The 22243-nt window shown below is 46.1% G+C and overlaps 1 protein-coding gene across 2 annotated transcripts; it reads left to right on the top strand.

Annotated features, from left to right (window-relative positions):
* Positions 1-14582: 14582 nt before the first annotated feature.
* STMN1 (stathmin 1) lies at positions 14583-21839 on the top strand. 2 transcript variants are annotated; one of them, XM_003934831.4, is made up of 5 exons: positions 14583-14677; positions 16295-16357; positions 17290-17462; positions 20269-20460; positions 20874-21839. In XM_003934831.4, exons 2-5 carry the CDS (start codon positions 16345-16347, stop codon positions 20943-20945), a joined length of 450 nt encoding a protein of 149 aa, XP_003934880.1. In that variant the 5' UTR covers positions 14583-14677; positions 16295-16344; the 3' UTR covers positions 20946-21839. The 2 variants fall into 2 exon arrangements, with proteins under 2 accessions (XP_003934880.1, XP_074236405.1); XM_074380304.1 differs by lacking the exon at positions 14583-14677 and adding an exon at positions 15016-15211.
* Positions 21840-22243: the final 404 nt, after the last annotated feature.

Genomic DNA, 22243 nt, shown 5'->3' with positions numbered 1-22243 from the left:
TAAAAATACAAAACAATTAGCTGGGCATGGTGGCGCACGCGTGTAGTCCCAGCCACTCCAGAAGCTGAGGCAGGAGAATTGCTTGAACCAGGAGGCAGAGATTGCAGTGAGCCGAGATGGCCCCACTGCACTCCAGCCTGGGCAACAGAAGGAGACTCCGTCTCAAGAAAAAAAAATGACAATACATTCATATACTATTTAAGGAATTTTAAGCGGCATATTCTCGAAATACTGGAGCCAAATATGTCAGAATGTAAACAGTGGTTAATTCCAGATGATGGGAAATATGAGTAATTGTTATTTTCTTCTTCGTACTTTTTTGGTTTTTAGTTTTCCAACGTGCAGGGAAGGGATTCAAGACTGACTGTGTGACCCATCAAGTCCCTCAGCTCAAAGAACCTGCAACATTGTGACTCTAGATGGTTATCCTTAAAGTCCTAGCTCCCCTCTCTACACCAAAGGGCTTACGAGTTTTGCAGGGCAGGGGAGCCTCAAAAGTGGCGCTCCACAGTGGAAAGTTCTTGGCTTACACCAGGAAAGAACTCAAGGGTGACCTACTGACAGAAGAAAACAGCTTCACTGAGGCAGCAGTGTTACAGCTCTGTGACTGTTCCCACTGAGCAGAGAGTGGAGTCTAGCAGCTCAGGGATAGTTCTGCACTTTCATTTATACCCACTTTTATTTACATGCAAATTAAGGGGTAGATTATTCAGAAATTTCTTTTCTTTTCTCTCTTTTTTTCTTTTTGAGACACAGCCTCGATGTGGCTGGAGTACAGTGGCATTATCTTGCAGAGGCTGGAGTGCAGTGGCATTATCTCGGCTCACTGCAACCTCTGCCTCCCAGATTTAAGCAATTCTCCTGCCTCAGCCTTAGTAGCTGTGATTACAGGCATGTGCCGTCATGCCCAGCTAATTTTTGTATTCTTAGTAGAGATGCAGTTTCACCATGCTGGTCAGGCTGGTCTCGAACTCCTGACCTTGTGATCCAACTGCCTCAGCCTCCCAAAGTGCTGTGATTACAGGCGTGAGCCACCACGCTCAGCCAGTTATTCAGAAATTTCTAGGAAAAAGGTAGTAACTTCCAAGTTGTTTCAAGGGAATGGGTAAACTGTCCTGGGACTGGGTAAACTCTCATGGCACTCATGGGCATGTCAGCCAGTCTTCAGTCTGGTTCAGTGTGGAGTTCTGCCTCCTACCTCACGAGGAAGGGCCTTGGTGCTGCTGTCTCAGATCCCCTCCCCTGTCTCAAATCCAGGTTTACTATCCCTCAACTTGAAACCTGCTGGAGGGACAGCGCAATCCATTTGCAGTTCACCTACTGCTCTAGGCTGGCTGTCTTCTGGGCATTTGGCTGTGCTATTTCCTCTTCCTGGCAGCCTCTCCCCGTTCCTCTTTACCTGCAAGCTTCCTTCAGGCCTTATCAGCTCAGCTGCCCGTTCCCCTAGGAGTCTTTCCTTGTTTCCCCTCCCCTGCCTGGGCTAGCCTCTGCTCCCCTGTCACCCTTCAGTGCTCTTAGCTGACTGTCTACTTACTGTGAGCTCTTGAGGCCAGGGACATGCCTTCTTTCTTCCCGTACTCCCAGGGCTTAGTATAAGACCTGCCACCTTATGGTTCATCAGTAACCTGCTGTTGAATGAATGGACAATCTGCATCAAAAGCAACAAATTCTTCTCTGGGCTGAGTTTTCTGGTACTCATCCTCAAAACTCTGCCCAAGGTAAGAGGCAGAATCAGGATTTGAATTCAGAGACCCTGATTTCAGAGCCCACACTCTTATCCACTGCGCTCTGAGCCCCTAATGCACTTGGTTCATATACCAAATATGTATTGAGAGCCTACTCTTTGTCAGGCACTATTCTATGGTAATGAAGAAAACAAATTTGAAAAACTAGCTGTTGGGCACTATGCTCACCATCTGGGGGATGGGACCATGCATATCCTAAACCTCAGCATCACACAATATACCCATTTGAGATACCTGCACATGTACCTCCTGAAATAAAAGTAGGAATTTTGTTTTGTTTTGTTTTGTTTTGAAGACAGAATACAGTGGAGTGATCTCAGCTCACTGCAACCTCCACCTCCCAGATTCAAGCAATTCTCCTGCCTCAGCCTCCTGAGTAGCTTCGACTACAGGTGTGTGCCACCATGGCCAGCTCATTTTTGTATTTTTAGTAGAGATAGGGTTTTGCCATGTTGGCCAGGCTGATCTCAAACTCCTGGGCTCAAGTAATCTGCCCGTCTTGGCCTCCCAAAGTGTTGGGATTATAGGCATGAGCTACTATACCCAGCCAGAAATTATTATTACTGTTTTTAAAAAGTATCAGCAGAACATGCTCCTCCTCCTGCTCCAGTGGGGCCTGCAGTCTCCATTGTGCTGCCCTCTCGGTCCTCTCCGGGCCGCCTCTTCTCCTGACCGCCTCTTCTCCTGACCTCTCTGCAGCGATTTCGGTTAGTGAGTGCCCATCAGGGAGGGGCAGATTGAGGACCAATTTGGAGGCTGCCTAGTAATCCAGTCGAGTGACCCGGGCCTGCTCCCGCCTTGGGGCAATACTGCTTTCTCATTCATGCAAGGGTTTAGCTGAAAGAGGTCTTGGCATCTAACAGCAATAAGCCCCCAAGCTCTATAAATCAACAGAAATCCAGGCCAGTCGAGGTGGTTCACACCTGTAATCCCAGCACTTTGGGAGGCTGAGGCAGACAAATCACTTAAGCTCAGGAGTTTGAGATCAGCCTAGCCAACATGGTGAAACCCTGTCTCTACCAAAAATAGAAAAAATGAGCCAGGTATGGTGGCATGTGCCTGTAATCCTAGCAATTTGTGTGACTGAGGCAGAAAAATCACTTGAACCTGGGAGGTGGAGGTTGCAGAGAACCTAGATCGCACCACTGTACTCCAGCCTGGAGACAGAGTGAGACTCCATCTCAAAAAAAAAAAAATCAACAAAGTTCCAATGAATGACACATCTGCTTTTCTTTCTCCTGTATTTTCTCTTGCACAGCATCCCACCCTCTGCCACCTGACACCCCAGCCACCCGCAACTTCCCAGCTCAACTTCTACAACGTGTAGACTTTCAGCCGTCTCAGAATGGGTGTGATATCAGCAGCCTTTGTTTCAACTTCCTGTGACAGCTGTAACCTCAGTTCTCAGTGAATTGCTAAGATTGCTGATAGATACCAACTGCTTGGAAGCTTTTTAAGTAACTGGGAGCAAGCTCCAAACCAAGCCATGGCAAAATGGGCTACAGAATGGCCCAGAAATTTAGAGAATTAAACGAGTAATTCTCCCCTGTTTCTAGGTCCACGAGAGCCCATTCAAGAAACAGACTAGATCTAAAATGAAAATCATTTTAGTCTCATGTAGGAAGAAGCGTCACTCTACTTATCAGAAACTCCAGAAGCCCAGCAGAGGGCAAGAGCCCAACCCCAGCCTCCTCATTACAATAAATATCACTGGCTGGCCAGGCCCAGTGGCTCAGGCCTGTAATCCCAGCACTTTGGGAGGCTAAGGTGGATGACCTGAGGTTGGGAGTTCAAGACCAGCATGACCAACATGAAGAAAGCCCATCTCTACTAAAAAGACAAAATTAGCCAGGCGTGGTGGCACATGCCTGTAATCCCAGCTACTCAGGAGGCTGAGTCAGAAGAATAGCTTGAACCCAGAAGGCAGAGGTTGTGGTGAGCTGAGACTGCACCATTGCACTCTAGCGTGGGCAGCAAGAGTGAAGCTCTGTCTCAAAAATAAATAAATAAACACCACTGGCTAAGGTAACAAGCTACTACGTGCAAGGTGGTATCTTGGATTAGATCCTGGAACACAAAAAGGGACTCCAGTGGGAAAATGGGGAATCCAATTAAAGTCAACCATTCAGTTCATAGCATTGTACCAATGTCAATCTGTCAGTCTGGGTAAATGTACCTTGATTATGTAAGATGTTAACGTCAAATGAAGCTGGCTGAAGGGTATATGGGAACTCTGTGTACCGTCTTTGCAACTCTCTGGAAATCTTAAATGGTTGATTTCAAAATTGAAGTTTAAAAACAAATAAAATACATTTAAAAAAAGAAAGCAAGAAATGTCACTGGAATGGTCCTTTTTGAATTTGCAAGGGACTAGACTGCAAAATACACACTCAGATTTGCCGTCTGACCCCAAGTCCTAAGTGTTGTTTGGTGGCCAAAAAGACATTAGCCGAATGATTCAACACTTCCAGAGTGTCTGTTTGTGGCACTGTAGGCATGGCAAGACAGAATCACATAGCATCCTGCCCTGAAGGAGTTTACTCACTTCTGAGAGGGACAGACGTGTATATGGATAGCTGAAGTAGCAGCACAGCGGTGAAGGGCAGAGGGGTTAGTCAAGACCTTGAAGGTGAGGAGAATTTCAGTATAGGCAGAAACCAAGGAACTCAAGGCTTTATGAGGGCTGGTGCTATAGACTGAATGTTGTGTCGCTCTCACATTCATATGTTGAAGCCTATGCCCCACTATAATGGTATTTGGAGGTAGAGCCTTTGGGAGGTAGTTAGGTCCTGAGGCTAAATCCTTCATCAATGGGATTAGTGCCTGTATTAAAAAGAGGAGACACCGGCGTAGTAGCTCATCCCTGTAATCCCAGCACTTTTGGAGGCTGAGGCAGGTGGATCACCTGAGGTCAGGAGTTCGAGACCAGTCTGGCCAGCATGGTGAAACCCCATCTCTACTAAAAATACAAAAATTAGCTGGGCAAGGTGGCGCCCGCCTGTAATCCCAGCTATTCGGGAGGCTGAGGGGGGAGAATTCCTTGAACCCAGGAGGTGGAAGTTGCAGTGAGCCGAGATCATACCACTGTTCTCCAGCCTGAGTAACAGAACAAGACTCCATCTCAAAAAAAAAAAGGAGACCTGGAATCTCTCTGTGGACTCAGCCATGTGAGGATACAATAAGACAGCTATCTGCAAACCAGGAAAAGAGTCCTCACCTCACCAGATATCAGATCTACTGGTGCCTTGAACTTGAACTTCCCAGCCTTCCAGTGCCCAGGACTGTGCGAGATAAGTGTTTGTTGGTTAAGCCACCCAGTCAATATTGTTCTGTTACAGCAGCCTGAATTAAGACAGTTGGTGTCAACAAAACAATGGGACATACAGGCATGTAACCTTTCAGGAAGCTGGCAGTAGTCCAATAAAGCTGAAATTTGGTGGGGGAATGGGAGGAGTGAGTGTAGAGGTTTCAGAGACACAGGACATAAGATGGGTAAGGAGGCCGGGCGCGGTGGCTCAAGCCTGTAATCCCAGCACTTTGGGAGGCTGAGGCGGATGGATCACGAGGTCGAGAGATCGAGACCATCCTGGTCAACATGGTGAAACCCCGTCTCTACTAAAAATACAAAACATTAGCTGGGCATGGTGGCACGTGCCTGTAATCCCAGCTACTCAGGAGGCTGAGGCAGGAGAATTGCCTGAACCCAGGAGGCGGAGGTTGCGGTGAGCCGAGATCGCGCCATTGCACTCCAGCCTGGGTAACGAGAGCGAAACTCCGTCTAAAAAAAAAAAAAAAAAAAGATGGGTAAGGAGGACAAAAGTCTCTTCTATTTTTTAAATATAATTTTTGTCATTAATAAAAGTAATACATGTTCATTTTAAGAAGTTTGGAAAATCCAGAATAGCATAAAGAAGCAAAGCAAACTCAGTTGTTGTTTTCCTTCCAGTACTAATATTTTGGTGCATTTTCTTTATTATATTTTGTTCCTAGTCAAACTCACATTGCGCAGTTGGGTAGGCTTTGTTTGTTCTATTTAGCGCAATATCATCAGCCTTTCCCCATCTCATTAAAAAAGGACCTTAAAGCAGGAACAGAGGGCATTTGGTCCACCTCTCGTCTAATCCAAGAATACCGATTCCACGTTTCTGATGTTTGACTTTGCTTGCACATGTCTCACAGCAAGAATCTCACTCATGAAGCGGTCCCGGTCCCGGTCCATCCTATTGTTGGCTAAGTCCAAGGACCACAGAGCTCTTCCATTCATCTTAGTTGTGCTCCTCTATAACCATCCCCCTTTGAGAAGACAGGTTTTCAAATGCATCAAGAATCAAAGAATCAGGGCCAGGCGTGGTGGCTCAAGCCTGTAATCCCAGCACTTTGGGAGGCCGAGGCGGGTGGATCACCAGGTCAAGAGATCGAGACCATCCTGGTCAACGTGGTGAAACCTCGTCTCTACTAAAAATACAAAAAATTAGCTGGGCATGGTGGCGCATGCCTGTAATCCCAGCTACTCAGGAGGCTGAGGCAGGAGAATTGCCTGAGCCCAGGAGGCGGAGGTTGTGGTGAGCCGAGATTGCGCCATTGCACTCCAGCCTGGGTAACAAGAGCGAAACTCCATCTCAAAAAAAAAAAAAAAAAAGAATCAAAGAATCTCAGGGAAAAAGATGGGGAGGTCCTTGAGGAAGACTGACCTGGAGGTAAAATGCAGTGACTTCATGGAGAGTCTTAGCTGCCTTGCCAAGAATCCCTGGACTCTAAGCCAAGGAAAGGAGTCTTTTTTTTTTTTTACGTTTCAGAAATTTTTGATTTTCTCATGTCATGTATTCCAAAGTTGAATTTGTCAAATGTTTTCAGGCAGAAAATGGCATGATCAGAGCTGTGCTTGATAGCGAATACCTTAGCTGTCACTTATTGAGGGTTTATTGTATATAAACACAATGCTAGGAACTTTACATATATTATTTCATTTAGTCCTGACAGCTCTATGAGGTAGGGGCATTTTTCCCATTTCACAGATGATGGAACATAGGCCCCAAAAGGGGAAGTCATGTGCCCACACTCATACAAATAGTAACTGAGCAGTACCTGCTGCATCATATAAAGGACAGGATTCAAATTTCCTCTGACATGACACGAACTAGCCACATGACCTTGGGCAAATGTCTAGAGTTCTCTGGTCTTTTCTCCCCTATTCATAAAATGATAGGGGTAGCCTGATGAAACAGTTTAGAGTAATAGCTGAAAGCACAGAGTCAGAGCCAGACTACAAAAGCTCTGCCACTTCTGTGTGGCCTAGTTGAACAAGTGATCTAATCTCGCTGCAAACCTGTGCTAATGTTTGCCAGACCCAGGGCAGGAGTATCGAAGGGAAGCCCACATACCATATGGCTAAGTATTTAAGAGTTAGACATCAAGCTAACAAACTGTTTTTTTAAAATATATGTTCTATCCTCCTACCTTGACAAATATACCTCCGTAACAACCTAGAAAGCCAGGTTTTGAGTTGAGAATTCGTGGATTCCCTGGAGTTCCATGTGGGAATGTGGCAGAGCCAGCTCCCTTCTCTTCTCATTCCTGTGTGCATTCCCCAGCCCACATGCTCAGGCTGTTCACACCCCTTGCAAATAGCCAGCTCTGGGTACAGGGGGTGCACTCACTGGCAGGAAGTTTGCCTTTGGGAGGATAGAACCAGGGAAGGGGCTGGCATAGATGCTGAAAGTGGACTTAGGCCATTTTGGCAGGGAATTCTGGAGTGCTCGGAATTGGGAGGGTGGTCTAGAAGGGGTGCACAGGCTCCAGGTGGGCACATCTATTTGGCCCCAGGGAACTGTGAGGAGGGACACACCTGGAGGAGGGCTAGGGTGCAGCCCTCTAAAGAGCAGGGCCTAGGACAAGGACCCCATTCGATATGTCTACAAAAGGTACTGCTCTCCATGCCTCAGTTTCCTTTATTCTATTATTATCATTTCTTTCAAGAAAAAGGGCATTCTGAATCAGTTTCTTTATTTAGAATGACCAGCTCCTCTGGGCTTGCCTGGAACTTTCCCTATTCCAGTCTCAAATCCTGGAAAAACCCTTCAGTCCCTGGCAAACCAGGGCAGTTGGTCACGTTCATTGCTTCATCTTTACAATTAGGCTAATTGTAATAATCTCATAAGATTGTCAGGAGGCCAGGCACGGTAGCTCACGCCTGTAATATCAGCACTTTGGGAGGCCAAGCCCAGTGGATCATGAGATCAAGAGTTTGAGAACCAGCCTGGCCAATATGGTGAAACCCCATTTCTACTAAAAATACAAAAAATTAGCTGGGTGTGGTGGCAGGCACTCATAGTCCCAGCTACTTGGGAGGCGGAGGCAGGAGAATTGCTTGAACCTGGGAGGCAGAGGTTGCAGCAAGCCGAAATTGAGCCACTGCACTCCAGCCTGGGCAACAGAGGAAGATTCTGTCTCAAAAAAAAAAAAAGATTGTCAGGAGAATTGAGTTAGCACATGTGGAGTGTTTAGATCAGTGCCTGCAGTATGGTAAGCATTCTATGCAAGCTATTAACATTTAAAAGATTCCAGTCTAGGCCGGAGAAGGTGGCTCACGCCTGTGATCCCAACACTTTGGGAGGCCAAGGCGGACCGATCACGAGCTCAGGATTTCAAGCCTGGCCAACGTGGTGAAAACCCATCTCTACTAAAAATATAAAAATCAGCTGGGCATAGTGGTGGGTGCCTGTAATCCCAGCTACTCAGGAGGCTGAGGCAGGAGAACTGCTTGAACTCAGGAAGTGGAGGTTGTAGTCAGCTGAGATCAAACCACAGCACTCCAGCCTGGGCAACAAAGCAAGACTCTCTCTTAAAAAAAAAAAAAAAAAAAATTCCAGTTAGGCCAGGTGCAGCTGGACTGGCTCATGCCTGTAACCCCAACACCTTGGGAGGCCAAGACAGGAAGATCACTTAAGACCAGGATCTCAAGACCAGCCTGGGCAACGTGATGAGACCCCCCTCTCTAAAAAAAATTTAAAAATTAGCCAGGCCTGGTGACATGTACCTGTAGTCCCAGTTACTCAGAAGGCTGAGGCAGGAGGATCACTTGAGCCTGAGAGGTTGAAGCTTCAGTGAGCCATGTTCGCACCACTGCACTCCAACCAGGGTGTCAGAGTGAGAACCTGTCTCAAAACAGCAAAGAACAACAACATAAAAAGATAAATGGTGTCAATAATTATGACATGCTATTTATTGACTAAGCGGACCAACTGATTTCAAAGATCAAAAAATGTGGGGAGAAAATACATCTTAGAGTTAATTAAATAAATTCTATGCCAGGCACTGTCAGGAATCATTGGCAGGGGAGTGAGATACAGCAGTGAGAAAGACCCTACCTTCAGAAAGCTTCCAATCTCACAGTGCACTTCCAATCTCACTGCAGCCACGTGAATCAAAAGACTGAGACAGGTGCCACAGTGCAGTGCAGGCACCAAGCTGTTCTGAGATCAGCCTGTTTCTTGTCAAATATTTGTAGGAGTTATTAATATAGAGAGAATTGACAGCCATATCTTTCTTAGGATTTCTGTTCCTCCCCCTCCTTTTCGCTAATGCCTGAAATTTCTAGGGACAAAGCCTTTCAAATCATTTTTGAATGAGTTGAGATAATGAATTAAAGTGCCACATGGTGAGTGTTGAATTCGTACAACATGGAAGGCAATTTGGCGCTATCCAAATTACAAATGTGCTTGCCTTTTAGCCCTGAAATACCATTTCTAGGAATCTGTTTTGCAGATATACTCACACCCATGGGAAATGCCATATGAACTAGGTCATTCATTACAGCATGGTGAGCTATTCCAAATAACTGGAAGTAACCTAAGAGCCATGGATAGAGTCATGGTTAACTGCATCTTGGAATATTCATACCATGGACACCAGATCAAAGAAATGCCTGGTGTATGAACAGGGAAAAGATCCCTGACATGGTTTTTGTTTGTTTAGGAGACAGGGTCTCGGCTGGAGGGGGTGGCTCATGCCTCTAATTCCGGCACTTTGGGAGGCTGAGGTGGGTGGATCACAAGGTCAGGAGTTCAAGACCAACCTGACCAACATAGTGAAACCCCATTTCTATTAAAAACGCAAAAAATTAGCCAGAAGTGGTGGCAGACATCTGTAATTCCAGCTACTAAGGAGGCTGAGGCAGGAGAATCACTTGAACCCAGGAGGCAGAGGTTGCAGTGAGCCAAGATTGTGCCACCGCACTCCAGCCTGGGCAACAGTGCGAGACTCCGTCTCAAAAAAAAAAGAGAGAGAGAGAGAGAAAAAGGGTCTCTGGCCAGGTGTGGTGGCTCACATCTGTAATCCCAGCACTTTGGGAGGTCAAGGCAGGTAGATCATTTGGGATCAGAAGTTCAAAGTCAGCCTGGCCAACATGGTGAAACACCATCTCTACTAAAAATACAAAACATTAGCCAGGCATGGTAGCATGTGTCTGTAATTCCAATTACTCAGGAGGCTGAGGCAGGAGAAAAGCTTCAACCTAGGTGGCGGATGCTGTAGTGACTTAAGATCGTGCTGCGGCACTCCAGCCTGGATGACAGAGTGAGACTCTGTCTGAAAAAAAAAAAAAAAGAGACAGGGTCTCACTCTGTCACCCAGGCTGGAGTATCGTGTGGTGATCATGGCTCACTGCAGGTGGTTCCCCACTTTAGCTAGGACTACAGGTCCATGCCACCATTCCCAGCTAATTTTATTTATTTATTTGTATTTTTATATTTATTTGTAAAGACAAGTTCTTGCTATGTAGCACAGGCTGGTCTCAAACTACTGACCTTGGGCGATCCTTCTGCCTGGTCTCTGAAAGTGCTGGGATTACAGGTGTGAGCTACCACACCCAGAACCTGACATGTATTGTTAAGTGAAAACTGGTAAGCAAAGACAGTGCAGGAGGCTATCATTTGTATAAAAGGAGGGGGATATTAATGTATACCTACAAGTTTGCTTGTATACACATGAAGAAACTCCTGGGTACACAGGAAACTGGTTAACAGAGATTATGGTGGGGGTGTGGTTGGTAGAGAACTTGGAAGATAGGGATAGAGAAGGGAGGAGGACTTCTTATACTTTCTTTCTTTCTTAATTTTTTTTAAAGACAGAGTTGCACTCTGTCACCCAGGCTGGAATGCAATGGCCCGATCTCAGCATACTGCAACCTCAGCCTTCCAGGTTCAAGCAATTCTCTGCTTCAGCCTCCCAAGTAGCTGGAATTATAGGTGCCTGCCATCATGCCCGGCTAATTTTTGTATTTTTAGTAGAGACAAAGTTCACTGTCTTGGCCAGGCTGGTCTTGAACTCCCGACCTCATGATCCACCCGTCTCGGCCTCCCAAAGTGCTGGGATTACAGGTGTGAGCCACTGCGCCCAGCCCTTATACTTTATTTTTTAACCATGTGAATGTGTTACCTATTTAAAGTGTTAAATGAATTGAATTTAACCCCATGGGATGAGTTAACCCAGTGACTACAACTTCCATCAAAGGATGAAAGTCTGATAATCATTCATTCAATAATCTATAGCAATCAGGAAACATCTCTAGCAATGATACCGACAAGTGCTCAGCACTTTACATGTGCGAGGCATTGTGCTATGTGTTTTCATTTGCATTATTTCATTTAATCCTCACCACTCTCATAGAGTGCAGGTGTCTAATATGACAGAAGAGACAGAAGATCACAGAAGGATGAGAGAGGTTGTTCTTTCCCAAAGTTCTCTGCAAACATCCAGGTGCCACCATCCTGGGCCAGGCCCGAGGCTGGGCAGTGCACTAGGGATACCAGAACAAAGACAGCATCCTGCCCTCTAGGACCTAATGGTCTAGTGAGGGAGATGGACGTGTAAAATGGCAGACTCACAGGTTTTGAACAGAGAAGGAAATGTTAGAGCACAGTGCTTGAGAATTAGGGGACAAAGGGAACAGAGAGACTGGAGACAACAAGCAAACCTCTCCCACGACACCCTTTGGCCAAGGACAGGCCTCACAAGCAGCCGTGCAACTGGGAGGCGCCATGTGGGAGACAAACCCCGCAGCCTCAAGCCCAACAATGAACAAAGGCTGCTGGGCTCTCTGGCAGGAGAGGAGATCTGACAACAGCCAGGCTGGCCATTTGATCAGTATAGACATTCCTTCTGGGCTTTGAAGACTGAAGTGCCCTCCTTTAGCTGTCTACACAGATCAAATAAGCTGGATGACTGCCATATCTCCACTTCGTTGTGTGCATCCATAGTCACAGTCAGCTCCATAACAATCCAACCAAACCATCTGAGCAGAGGCAAAAATAATTCTCATGGGCAAAGACAGACAGTTCCAAGATGTGAACATTAACTCCTTGTTGCCACTTCAGAAGAGAGTGGATCTTGCAGTTTGTTCAGGAAGCTTTTGAGAAGAGGGATTCTGCCCCTCTCCAAGGTGAAGTGGCACAGCTGTTGTTTCTCCTTACAGTTGAAAGCTCTTCCTGTTCCATGGCCCATATAGGACACCCACAAAAGCTGACAATAATGAGCTGGGATCTGGCTCTCAGGAAGGCAGCCCTACCCTAAAGAACAGGGATCAGGCTGGGTGCGTTGGCTCATGCCTGTAATCCCAGCACTTTGGGAGGCTGAGACAAGAGGATCACTTGAGCCCAGAAGTTTGAAGCCAACCTGGGCAACACAGTTAAGACTCTATCTCAATTTGTTTTTAAATCAAATAATAACAATAATAAAATGACAAGAATAACCTACCTCAAAAGCATCTTTTTATTCACAGGCTCATTCTAGGGAAAACCTTATCCCAGCCCTCTTAGTCCTCAAGCAGCTGTGAAGAGCTCAGGTCATTGTCACAGACTGGCAGGACCAGGTATCTCCCAACAAACCCAGAAGCCAAGTGGCATTGCTAAAAAAGATTAAAAATCAACATGAGTTCTAACATCTACGTTCCTTGCTATGGTTTCCATGGAAATAGACATCTGCTCTAGGGAGAAGGAAAAGGTTGGGGGGGAACAGCGCAAGTGCTTTAAAATAATCAGTGTTTTGAAAGATGTATTTCTTTTTTCTGTCACAACATTAATAGGAATGTGAGATTTTTGTGTGGCAATTTCTCATATTTAAAAAAATGCATTAAATGAGTGGAACCTTCCTTTGTGAACCTCCAGATCAAATACAAAGACTTCAAGATAAAAAGCCTGTTCAGTGGGTAAGGACTTCTTGGGCTTGGGTTCCTTGCTCATTTGTGTTGCCTGCCTATCTGTCGCTTTCCCGCAGGGTTTCTTTCCCGTCCCTCTCCAACTTTTCTAATGATTTCTGAGATTTTGTTCAGAAAAATGACAGATGGAAGCACCTAGCCATTTTGAAGCTAAGTTTGGTCTGAGAAGGAGAAGCCTTTCAAGGCTCAGAATCTGAATTATCCCTGGTCCTGCTCACAGGCTAAGTGAAAACCACTTAGATTGGCTTGAGGTGGGGAGGCCAGCCCCACACAAGGGCGATTGTTGGAAAAAATGCCACAACAAGCATATTTCAGGCAACAGTGCGTTGCTAATTGTTTGCTTTGTGTAGTGTGTCTGTTGCTTGTATGATCCAGTTTTCATTGTCTCCGGCACCTATTAGTTGTATTTTATCCCTGGCACATCCCTAGTGACTAACTAGGCATGGAAGTCTTTCTAAATTAGAGGACAGTTGTTTCAGGTAGCTTGGTCACATTTATTTCTTGATTTGGGGAGACGCAGCCCATTAATAAAATAAAGATGTCTCTTCTGCTTAGTCAGGTGCAGGTGCCTTGATATATTGACCACCACCCAAGCACCCCGTCTTGGTCAGAGAATAGGAGGAGGTGGGGACCATGTACATTTCATTAATTTTTCTCCTCTTCTTGTGGGAGAAAGGGTCAGTTATTCTAAGCTACGGCTTTACCAATTTCCTTTGTGCCTTTGCTAAGGTTCTGAGCTATGCAGGTCAGGGGGAACAGTGACCTTGTGGCTCCTTTTTTGATTTTTAAAAACAGCCCAGGGCTGCTCTGGGGAGCACGCGCTCTAAGAACAAAAGCAACACTTAAATGCAATCTGTGTAGTCTAGAACGGCTATTGCTCTTCCTCCCCTATCATCCAAAGGCTTGGCAGAACAGATGGAGTCTACATTTAAGCTGAGTGGCTTTGTTAGACCAAAGACGATCAAATTCCAATGCCTCACGCCTTCTCGCACAGGTCCCTCCCTGGTCACCGGCTCGGGAACCTGAGGATGCTGGCAAGAACGCACACAGTGAGGGAAGGGCCACGCCTGCGACCTGTGGGCTGGGTGGGGTAGAAATTACGATGATGTCACAATACGGGTGACATGCCGGTGTCGGTGTGGGGCGCTGGAGGCAGGGGGCCCTGCAGGGCGTAGAGTGGCATTGTGCTGTCACAGGGGCTCTTGCCTCTTAGGCACCCAGGTGGGTGGGGCACTAGAAGGGGCACTGCTCTGTCCGAGTGCTGCCCTTGGGGCGAGGCGGGCACGTGGCTCTACGAGGCGGAGTCCAGGCAGCCAACGTCTGAAAGGTAGGGAAGGAGCCCCCCTACCCCGCTCAGCCACGCCCTTGTTCTGGAGATGGGAGAGCTGATTCAGACCCAGTACGGGGTCCACTGCCACGCCCTCCTCCACAGCGAGACCACCCCCCAGCCCCAGGCTCACACCTGGGGATGCTCCCTAGGCGCCCCGCAACCCCCAGCATTGTCCTTCTACCCTGCTGGCCGAGACTACACTTCCCGACGTGCTTCGGGGTCCCAGGGGGCGGGGCTCCACGAGAGCTATGGGGGCGGGGAGCGGCACGTGCCGCCGCTCTCGGCCAATGCGGAGCCCCGCGGGGAGGTCACGTGCCGCTGTTTGGCGCTTTTGTGCGCGCCCGGGTCTGTTGGTGCTCAGAGTGTGGTCAGGCGGCTCGGACTGAGCAGGTGGGTGCAGGGCTCGGGAGGAGGCGGCGGCAGCTGGCTGCGGCCGGCTAGAGGGACGCAGTCGGCGGGAGGGGCCGGGCAGTGGCAGCGACCCCCTGCTGCAGAGCGGCGGGCGGGGCTGCGGGCCCCGGAGGGGCCGGTGGGCGGAGGTCGTTCCGCTTTGTGTGTGGCTCGGGCGGAGCCTCGCCTTTGTCCCCGCTGTCTGGGGGCGCGGCTGTGCGTGGGCAGGGGGCTGGGCGAGCCCCAGGCGTCTGCTCCGGGGTGCCGTCGAGGAGACAATAGGGGGCGTGGGCCCTTGTTTGCCTCCCTCCCTCCCCTGCGGGCCCCGCCAGGGTCCCCATTGTTTGTAGGGACGGGGCGGCGGCCCCGGGGATCAGCGGCTTTAGAGCCAAACCGCGGGCGGCCAGGGCCGCGACCCTCCCGGCGATCGTCCCCTGGCGACCGCAGCTGGTGTCTGAGGGGTGGCGTTCCCGGGCCTGGCGGGTGCTCTTCTGTCTTCGCGGCCGGACGCGCGGACAGCTTCGGTGACGGCAGGTTGGAGTTGGGGACGGCGGGAGGCAGTGGCGAGTCCACCACGGGGCCACTCTGGAGCCCATTCCCGTGGCCTGCCCCACCTTCTCAACTGTGATGGGGGTGGTGGCGGCGGCTTGGAGGTGTTTTTGGCGGGAGTTGGGGGGGCATCCGTGCCGGGGGAGTCAGGCAGGGGCGGGGTTACCCGGATTGGACCGTTAGCCCCGCCCACCCCTCCCCTTCCCACGCGCGCGGGCTCTGGGGTGTTCAGGGTTCGGGGAGATTCGAAAAGGCGCGGGGAGGAAGGGGGCGGGGCCAGGGGCCGGAGTGCAGGTCGTGCTCTGATTGGCCGGGGGCGACCGGTCCGCTTTTCCTCGTCTAGACCAGGGCCACGCCCATCCTGGGTCCGGTGCTGCATCTAAGGCTCTGCTTTGCCTTAATCTTATCGCTGCTTCTGATTTTAATTTCTAGCTTTTGGGAACCTGTCGTCCTACGTTTTTGGTACTAGCTGGAGTCTACAAAAATCACAATCTTAAAAAGATCAGTAAGAGATACAGCATTTTTCATGACATAGCAGCACCAAATATTGTAACTTAAAACCTAGAGGTTCATAATCATTTTTCTTGCTTTTGGGCAAAGAAGCGTAAACCTGAGGGACAATAGGAATTCAACATTATTGGTTAATATTAGCTTGGGCGTTTTGTTACCCACCATGTCAGACACAGACAAAGCAGGGGTGGGTATTTCATTTGCACAATGAGTTGTAGGCAGTATTAAGATGGCTCCGGGGGCACTGTTGAGTTGAATTGTTTATGGGGAGAAAAATACTTCAGCCTTATGACTTCTTTTGATTTTAAAAATCCAAGAGTTTTATGAACGGGCAAGCTCAGTTAAGTTGATTTTCTGCCATCAATATCATATTCAGGTCATATTTCCCAGTATGGTTTTTTTTGTAGATTTTGATAATATTTTTCATGGTTAATGATATCTATTCCACATAGTGATTTTTCTGACGACATATATAGATGTGACTTGAAATCTCTTTTGTGTTGATGACATATAGAAAGGCAAAGAAAGTGATTGCATGTTTTTGCAAATCATTTTCAGGGCTTTCCTTATCCCAGTTGATTGTGCAGCTCGCTTGTCTTCTATTCACCATGGCTTCTTCTGGTAGGTAATTTATTTGGAAAAGCTGAAATTATGATGGGCTTATGATTTTAGATTGAGATGGCTCAGGTCTTAAACCTTTGATTTGGCACTTATGTTTTGGTCTTATCAAAAACCTATTTTATGAATAGGAGAAGAATTAAGAAATGATTATCACTTGAATATGCCAAGACCTCATAATTGTTTCATTATTAGACAGTTTGGCTTGGTCTGAAGCAAAATTGTGGAGTTTGCACAAGTCTTTTGTTTATGAAAGCGATTGTCAGATATTGATGTCTCAAAACAGTATTTATTAATCCAAAAATACTGAGCTTTGTTTTTCTGGGAGATGGTTTTTATTTATTTGTTTATTTATTTTGAGACAAGAGTCCCACTCTGTTGTCCAGGCTGGAGTGCAGTGGCTCAGTCGTAGCTCACTGCATCCTTGACCTCTGGAGCTCAAGTGGGCTCAAGCAATTCTCCCACCTCAGGCTCCATAGCATCTGGGACTATAGGCTTGGACCGCCACATCCAGCTAATTAATTTTTTTTTTTTTTAAGAGATGTGCTCTCCCTTTGTTGCCCAGACTGGTCTCAAACTCGGGGGCTCAAAGGATCTTCCCATGTTGGCCTCCTAGAGTGCTGGGATTACAGGCATGAGCCATGGTACCTGGCCCTGGGAAATAGTATTTAGATAATAATATATTTCCTGCAAACACATCTTCCTGTAGTGTCAGTAGGCTGATAGAAATAAAAAGCGGGGGAAAAACCCACAATTTTCCTCAACAGCCCTAGTTCTATACATTAAATTGATTTTTTTTTTTTTGTTCGTTTTTTTAAAGCCAAGAATCACGGGCTGCTGAAAATTGATTTGGTTTTTAGGAAATTATAGAGCAGTGTATTTGATTAGAATAGGAGAATCCTAGTTTTCTGAATTATAAATATAATCAATTCTAGATATCCAGGTGAAAGAACTGGAGAAGCGTGCCTCCGGCCAGGCTTTTGAGCTGATTCTCAGCCCTCGGTCAAAGGAATCTGTTCCGGAATTCCCCCTTTCCCCTCCAAAAAAGAAGGATCTTTCCCTGGAGGAAATTCAGAAGAAATTAGAAGCTGCAGAAGAAAGACGCAAGGTAAACATAGCAATTCACAGAAAGCAGGATATTAATTTAGGTAATGGGCAGATCAATTTTATTTCTATAACAGGAGGAAAACAATTGTAGCTGTACTGTGATTATTACATATGCCAGCTACTGGAAGGAAATACCAGCCATCATTTATTGAATTCCTGTTACGTGCCAGCTCCTTTGCTTATATTTTTCTCCTTTAATACATTGACCCTACAGAGTTGACGTTGACCCAAATAATGGAAATTAGAAACAGTTTCAGAAATGTTAAATCATTTTTCTGAAGTCATACAACTAGTAAGTGTTAGGATCAGAATTCAAGCCCTGGTCTGTCTTAAACCGAAGCTTATGCTTCTTTCATGCTTCCTCTTTGAAAAGATTTATTGGCAGATGATTCTTTGGCACTTTGGCTTTGTTTTTTGAGAGCTGTACAATAAAAACTTTTAAAATTGCTAGTGTGATTGTGTTGCTCAACTGGTATCATGGTAGCTTTTATCTAAGCAATTCCATTATAAAGTACTATCCTTAAAGATGAATCAGAAGAATCAACAAATATTAATATGCTAGTTGTAGAAAATTTGGAAAATATAGAAATTTATAAATGGAAATTAAAAGTATTCAGTATCCCACTTCCCAGAAGTAACCAGCGTTACCATTTTGGTGTATTTCTTTCCATTCAACATTATTTTGTTCTTTAAGAACTGTACATAAGTTTTCATGTAACTCCCTTTCCCAACAACCCTGATTGGATTGATTTTAAAGCTGGGGCATGTAAGGCACAAAAGGTGAGGTAACAACCTGCCCCAAAGCAGCATAGTGTGATTTGTACACACACACACACACACACACACATACACACACACACCCCCCCCTGCCTGAAGAGCAGCAGTATTTACACTAAGGAGTCGTCTTCTACGCTTCTTTTTTTTTTTTTTTTTTTTTTTTTGAGACGGAGTTTCGCTCTTGTTACCCAGGCTGGAGTGCAATGGCGCGATCTCGGCTCACCGCAACCTCCGCCTCCTGGGCTCAGGCAATTCTCCTGTCTCAGCCTCCTGAGTAGCTGGGATTACAGCCACATGCCACCATGCCCAGCTAATTTTTTGTATTTTTAGCAGAGACGGGGTTTCACCATGTTGACCAGGATGGTCTCAATCTCTCGACCTCGTGATCCATCCGCCTCGGCCTCCCAAAGTGCTGGGATTACAGGCTTGAGCCACCGCGCTCGGCGCTTCTATGTAATAGTCTGAGTTCATGGAGTAGGAAGAAGCAATATAACCAAACGTTGGACAATGGAAAGTTTTTTAGACAATAACCCTGGCCCTGTAGTCATTGGCCTGTGCTTTACATAGTAACTGGCTAAATATAGTGAAACTCCCATCATGACTAGGGTTTGGCAGAAGAGAATCAATAGAACCAGTGGCAGATGCTCTGTGGTTATCCTGCAAGTCATTGGTTCCAAACACATCTGAATGTTTTGAGAAAACGCTGTTCTCTTGAAGGTGGCATACCAAGGTATAGTCTGGTAATTAATGCAGTTTCCTGAGGCAAAAGCTAATAAGGCTTTTCCTTGAAACAGATCCTTCTGTCTTAAATAGTAATGTGGAGGCTTAGTCTTAAAATTTCTGTTTGTTTGGTTTTTTGTCAGTTATGGTTAAAATTTTTACAGTGAGCTGGTTTTCTTTGGGTAGCTTTTGAAGTTAAATAGTCAAATTCTTTTTTTGTTTGTTTTTGAGACAGGGTTTCGCCACGTTGGTCAGGCTGGTCTCGAACTCCTGACCTCAAGTGATCCACACGCCTTGTCCTCCCAAAGTACTGGGATTACAGGCATGAGCCACAGCGCCCAGCCCTTAAATAGTCAAATTCTTTACAATCAAAGTGCCACTCCCAAGTGCATATTCCTTAAGTCATCCAGATACCATTGAGCAGTAAATCTTAATAAAGATTTTCTTAAGAACTAATTGGGTAAGAGATTTCTGAACAAATAAGAGCAGTTTTGCAAAGTAAATACAAATACTAGAAAAAAATAGCATTTTCATAGTATTTTATGATAGGGATAATTCAGGTCCTAACTTCAGTATTATTTAAAAGGGACCTTATTTTCTGCCTTTCAGTCCCCTTAGTAAATAATTTGTATTGTAATTTTTTTTTTTTTTTTTTTTTCGAGACGGAATTTCGCTCTTGTTACCCAGGCTGGAGTGCAATGGCGCCATCTCGGCTCACCGCAACCTCCGCCTCCTGGGTTCAGGCAATTCTCCTGCCTCAGCCTCCTGAGTAGCTGGGATTACAGGCACGTGCCACCACGCCCAGCTAATTTTTTGTATTTTTAGTCGAGACGGGGTTTCACCATGTTGACCAGGATGGTCTCGATCTCTTGACCTCGTGATCCACCCGCCTCGGCCTCCCAAAGTGCTGGGATTACAGGCTTGAGCCACCGCGCCCGGCCTGTATTGTAATTTTAACTAATGCTGAATACATTTTATTTTTTGAGATAGAGTCTCGCTGTGTCACCCAGGCTGGAGTGCAGTGGTACAATCTTGACTCCCTGCAACCTCCACCTCCCGGTTGAAGCTGTTCTTCTGGCTCAACCTCCCAAGTAGCTGGGACTACAGGTACCTGCCACCATGCCCAGCTAATTTTTATATTTTTAGTAGGGGTGGGGTTTCTCCATGTTTGGCCAGGCTGGTCTCGAACTCCTGACCTCAAGTGATCCACCTACCTCAGCCTCCCAAAGTACTGGGATTACAGGCATGAGCCACTGTACCCAGCCTGAATACATTTTAGAGTGCCTAGCCTGTTAAACTTTTTTTTCCAGTCTCATGAAGCTGAGGTCTTGAAGCAGCTTGCTGAGAAACGAGAGCATGAGAAAGAAGTGCTTCAGAAGGCAATAGAAGAGAACAACAACTTCAGTAAAATGGCAGAAGAGAAACTGACCCACAAAATGGAAGCGAACAAAGAGAACCGAGAGGCGCAAATGGCTGCCAAACTGGAGCGTTTGCGAGAGAAGGTTGGTTTCTTGCCCTGTAAAAGGGTTAAGAGCTTGGAGTTTGATGCTCCAGTGAGTTGGCTTGAACTAAGTGCCTTGATAAAAGGTGTTTGATGTCTTTTTTGTCATCCATTTTGGGACTTAGCACGTTAAATGAAAGGTTATTTTAAGATGGAATATTCAGTAATTCCCAGCATAATTGCACAGTCCTTGGAAGACCAGTAGGTGGCTTGGTTGTTAAATTCTACAAGGGACCCAGGAAATTAGAAGATGATGTCCCAGAACTCAAATTTTGTGGTTCCCACAGGCTGTAATATATGCACCAAGGTTGTGTTGGGCCTCTTTGAGGTGGGGGTTGGGGGTCGTGACTTGACAGGCTTTTTTTTTTTTTTTTTTTTTTTTTTGACTGATGGCACCTTACCGTTCCTTTACAGGATAAGCACATTGAAGAAGTGCGGAAGAACAAAGAATCCAAAGATCCTGCTGATGAGACTGAAGCTGACTAATTTGCTCTGAGAACTGACTTTCTCCCCATCCCCTTCCTAAATATCCAAAGACTGTACTGGCCAGTGTCATTTTATTTTTTCCCTCCTGACAAATATTTTAGAAGCTAATGTAGGACTGTATAGGTAGATCCAGACTGTAAGATGTTGTTTTAGGGGCTAAAGGGGAGAAACTGAAAGTGTTTTTTTCTAAAGTGTTGGTCTTTCTAATGTAGCTATTTTTCTTGTTGCATCTTTTCTACTTCAGTACACTTGGTGTACTGGGTTAATGGCTAGTACTGTATTGGCTCTGTGAAAACATATTTGTGAAAAGAGTATGTAGTGGCTTCTTTTGAACTGTTAGATGCTGAATATCTGTTGACTTTTCAATCCCAATTCTGTCCCAATCTTACCAGATGCTACTGGACTTGAATGGTTAATAAAACTGCACAGTGCTGTTGGTGGCAGTGACTTTTTTTGAGTTAGGTTAATAAATTATCAAGCTGTAGAGACCCTCCTGCTTGATACTTGTTCCTCCAAGGCCTTGGAGCTGGTGGAAATACCCAACGCACAAATGACCGCACGTTCTCTGCCCTCAGTTTCTTGGCCCAGTGTGGTTTGCATTGTCTGCTTCCACAATGACCGCTTTGTTTGGATGCCTCAGCCCAGGTCAGCTGTTACTATATTCTTTCAGATGTTTATTTGCAAACAAGCATTTTCTGTTCTGAGTCCCTTTTAAAAGGCAGATTAAAGGCACAAGCATGTTTCTAGAGAACAGTTTAGAGAGAATCTCAAGATGCTAGTTGGTGGTTTGCTTGCTCTGCGATACAGGTGGTGTGTATCCTCACCCTTTCCTGTCCTAACAACTGTGATGCCAGAATCGGAATATTAATAAAATTTTCTGTGCTGCTGTAGTAACTCCTGTGAAATGATTAAAGGGAAGCTACATTATTTTAAAGTAGCATTTGAGTCGGGTGGTTATGGTTGGCAGATACGTCATCTTGTATCCAGAAGCTCTAATGGTCGCCATTGTCAGTGCATTGCCTCTCAATTCAGGGAAAGCCTTTGGCAGCTTTCCTATGCTATTTGAGAAATAGCCTAATTATAAATATTTTGTGCCTCTTACATGTCTGTATAAAAACTCTTGGAAGCCAAGCACTTAGAGCAAAAGATGACTGCTAATACTGTGTTAGGGTCCACGTGCTAATGCATGTGCCTCTGCCGCCTGGGCTGTATCTTGATTGGGGTTTTACCAAACTTAAGAGAACAATAACATCCTACCTCAACTTACCTCCTGAGATTGTTAGGATTAAATGAGTTTG

Source organism: Saimiri boliviensis, chromosome 11 (genome assembly GCF_048565385.1).
Source record: "Saimiri boliviensis isolate mSaiBol1 chromosome 11, mSaiBol1.pri, whole genome shotgun sequence".
In the NCBI taxonomy this organism is placed as follows: domain Eukaryota; kingdom Metazoa; phylum Chordata; class Mammalia; order Primates; family Cebidae; genus Saimiri; species Saimiri boliviensis.
Note: the sequence above shows the minus strand (reverse complement) of the source record. Positions and strands in the feature narration are given on the sequence as shown.

Bases quoted from the DNA above. Each gene is read 5' to 3' on its own strand.
- STMN1 (XM_003934831.4), top strand. The intron at 17,463-20,268 runs GTAAACATAGCA...TTTTTTTTCCAG, and splicing joins CTGCAGAAGAAAGACGCAAG to TCTCATGAAGCTGAGGTCTT. The intron at 20,461-20,873 runs GTTGGTTTCTTG...GTTCCTTTACAG, and splicing joins TGGAGCGTTTGCGAGAGAAG to GATAAGCACATTGAAGAAGT.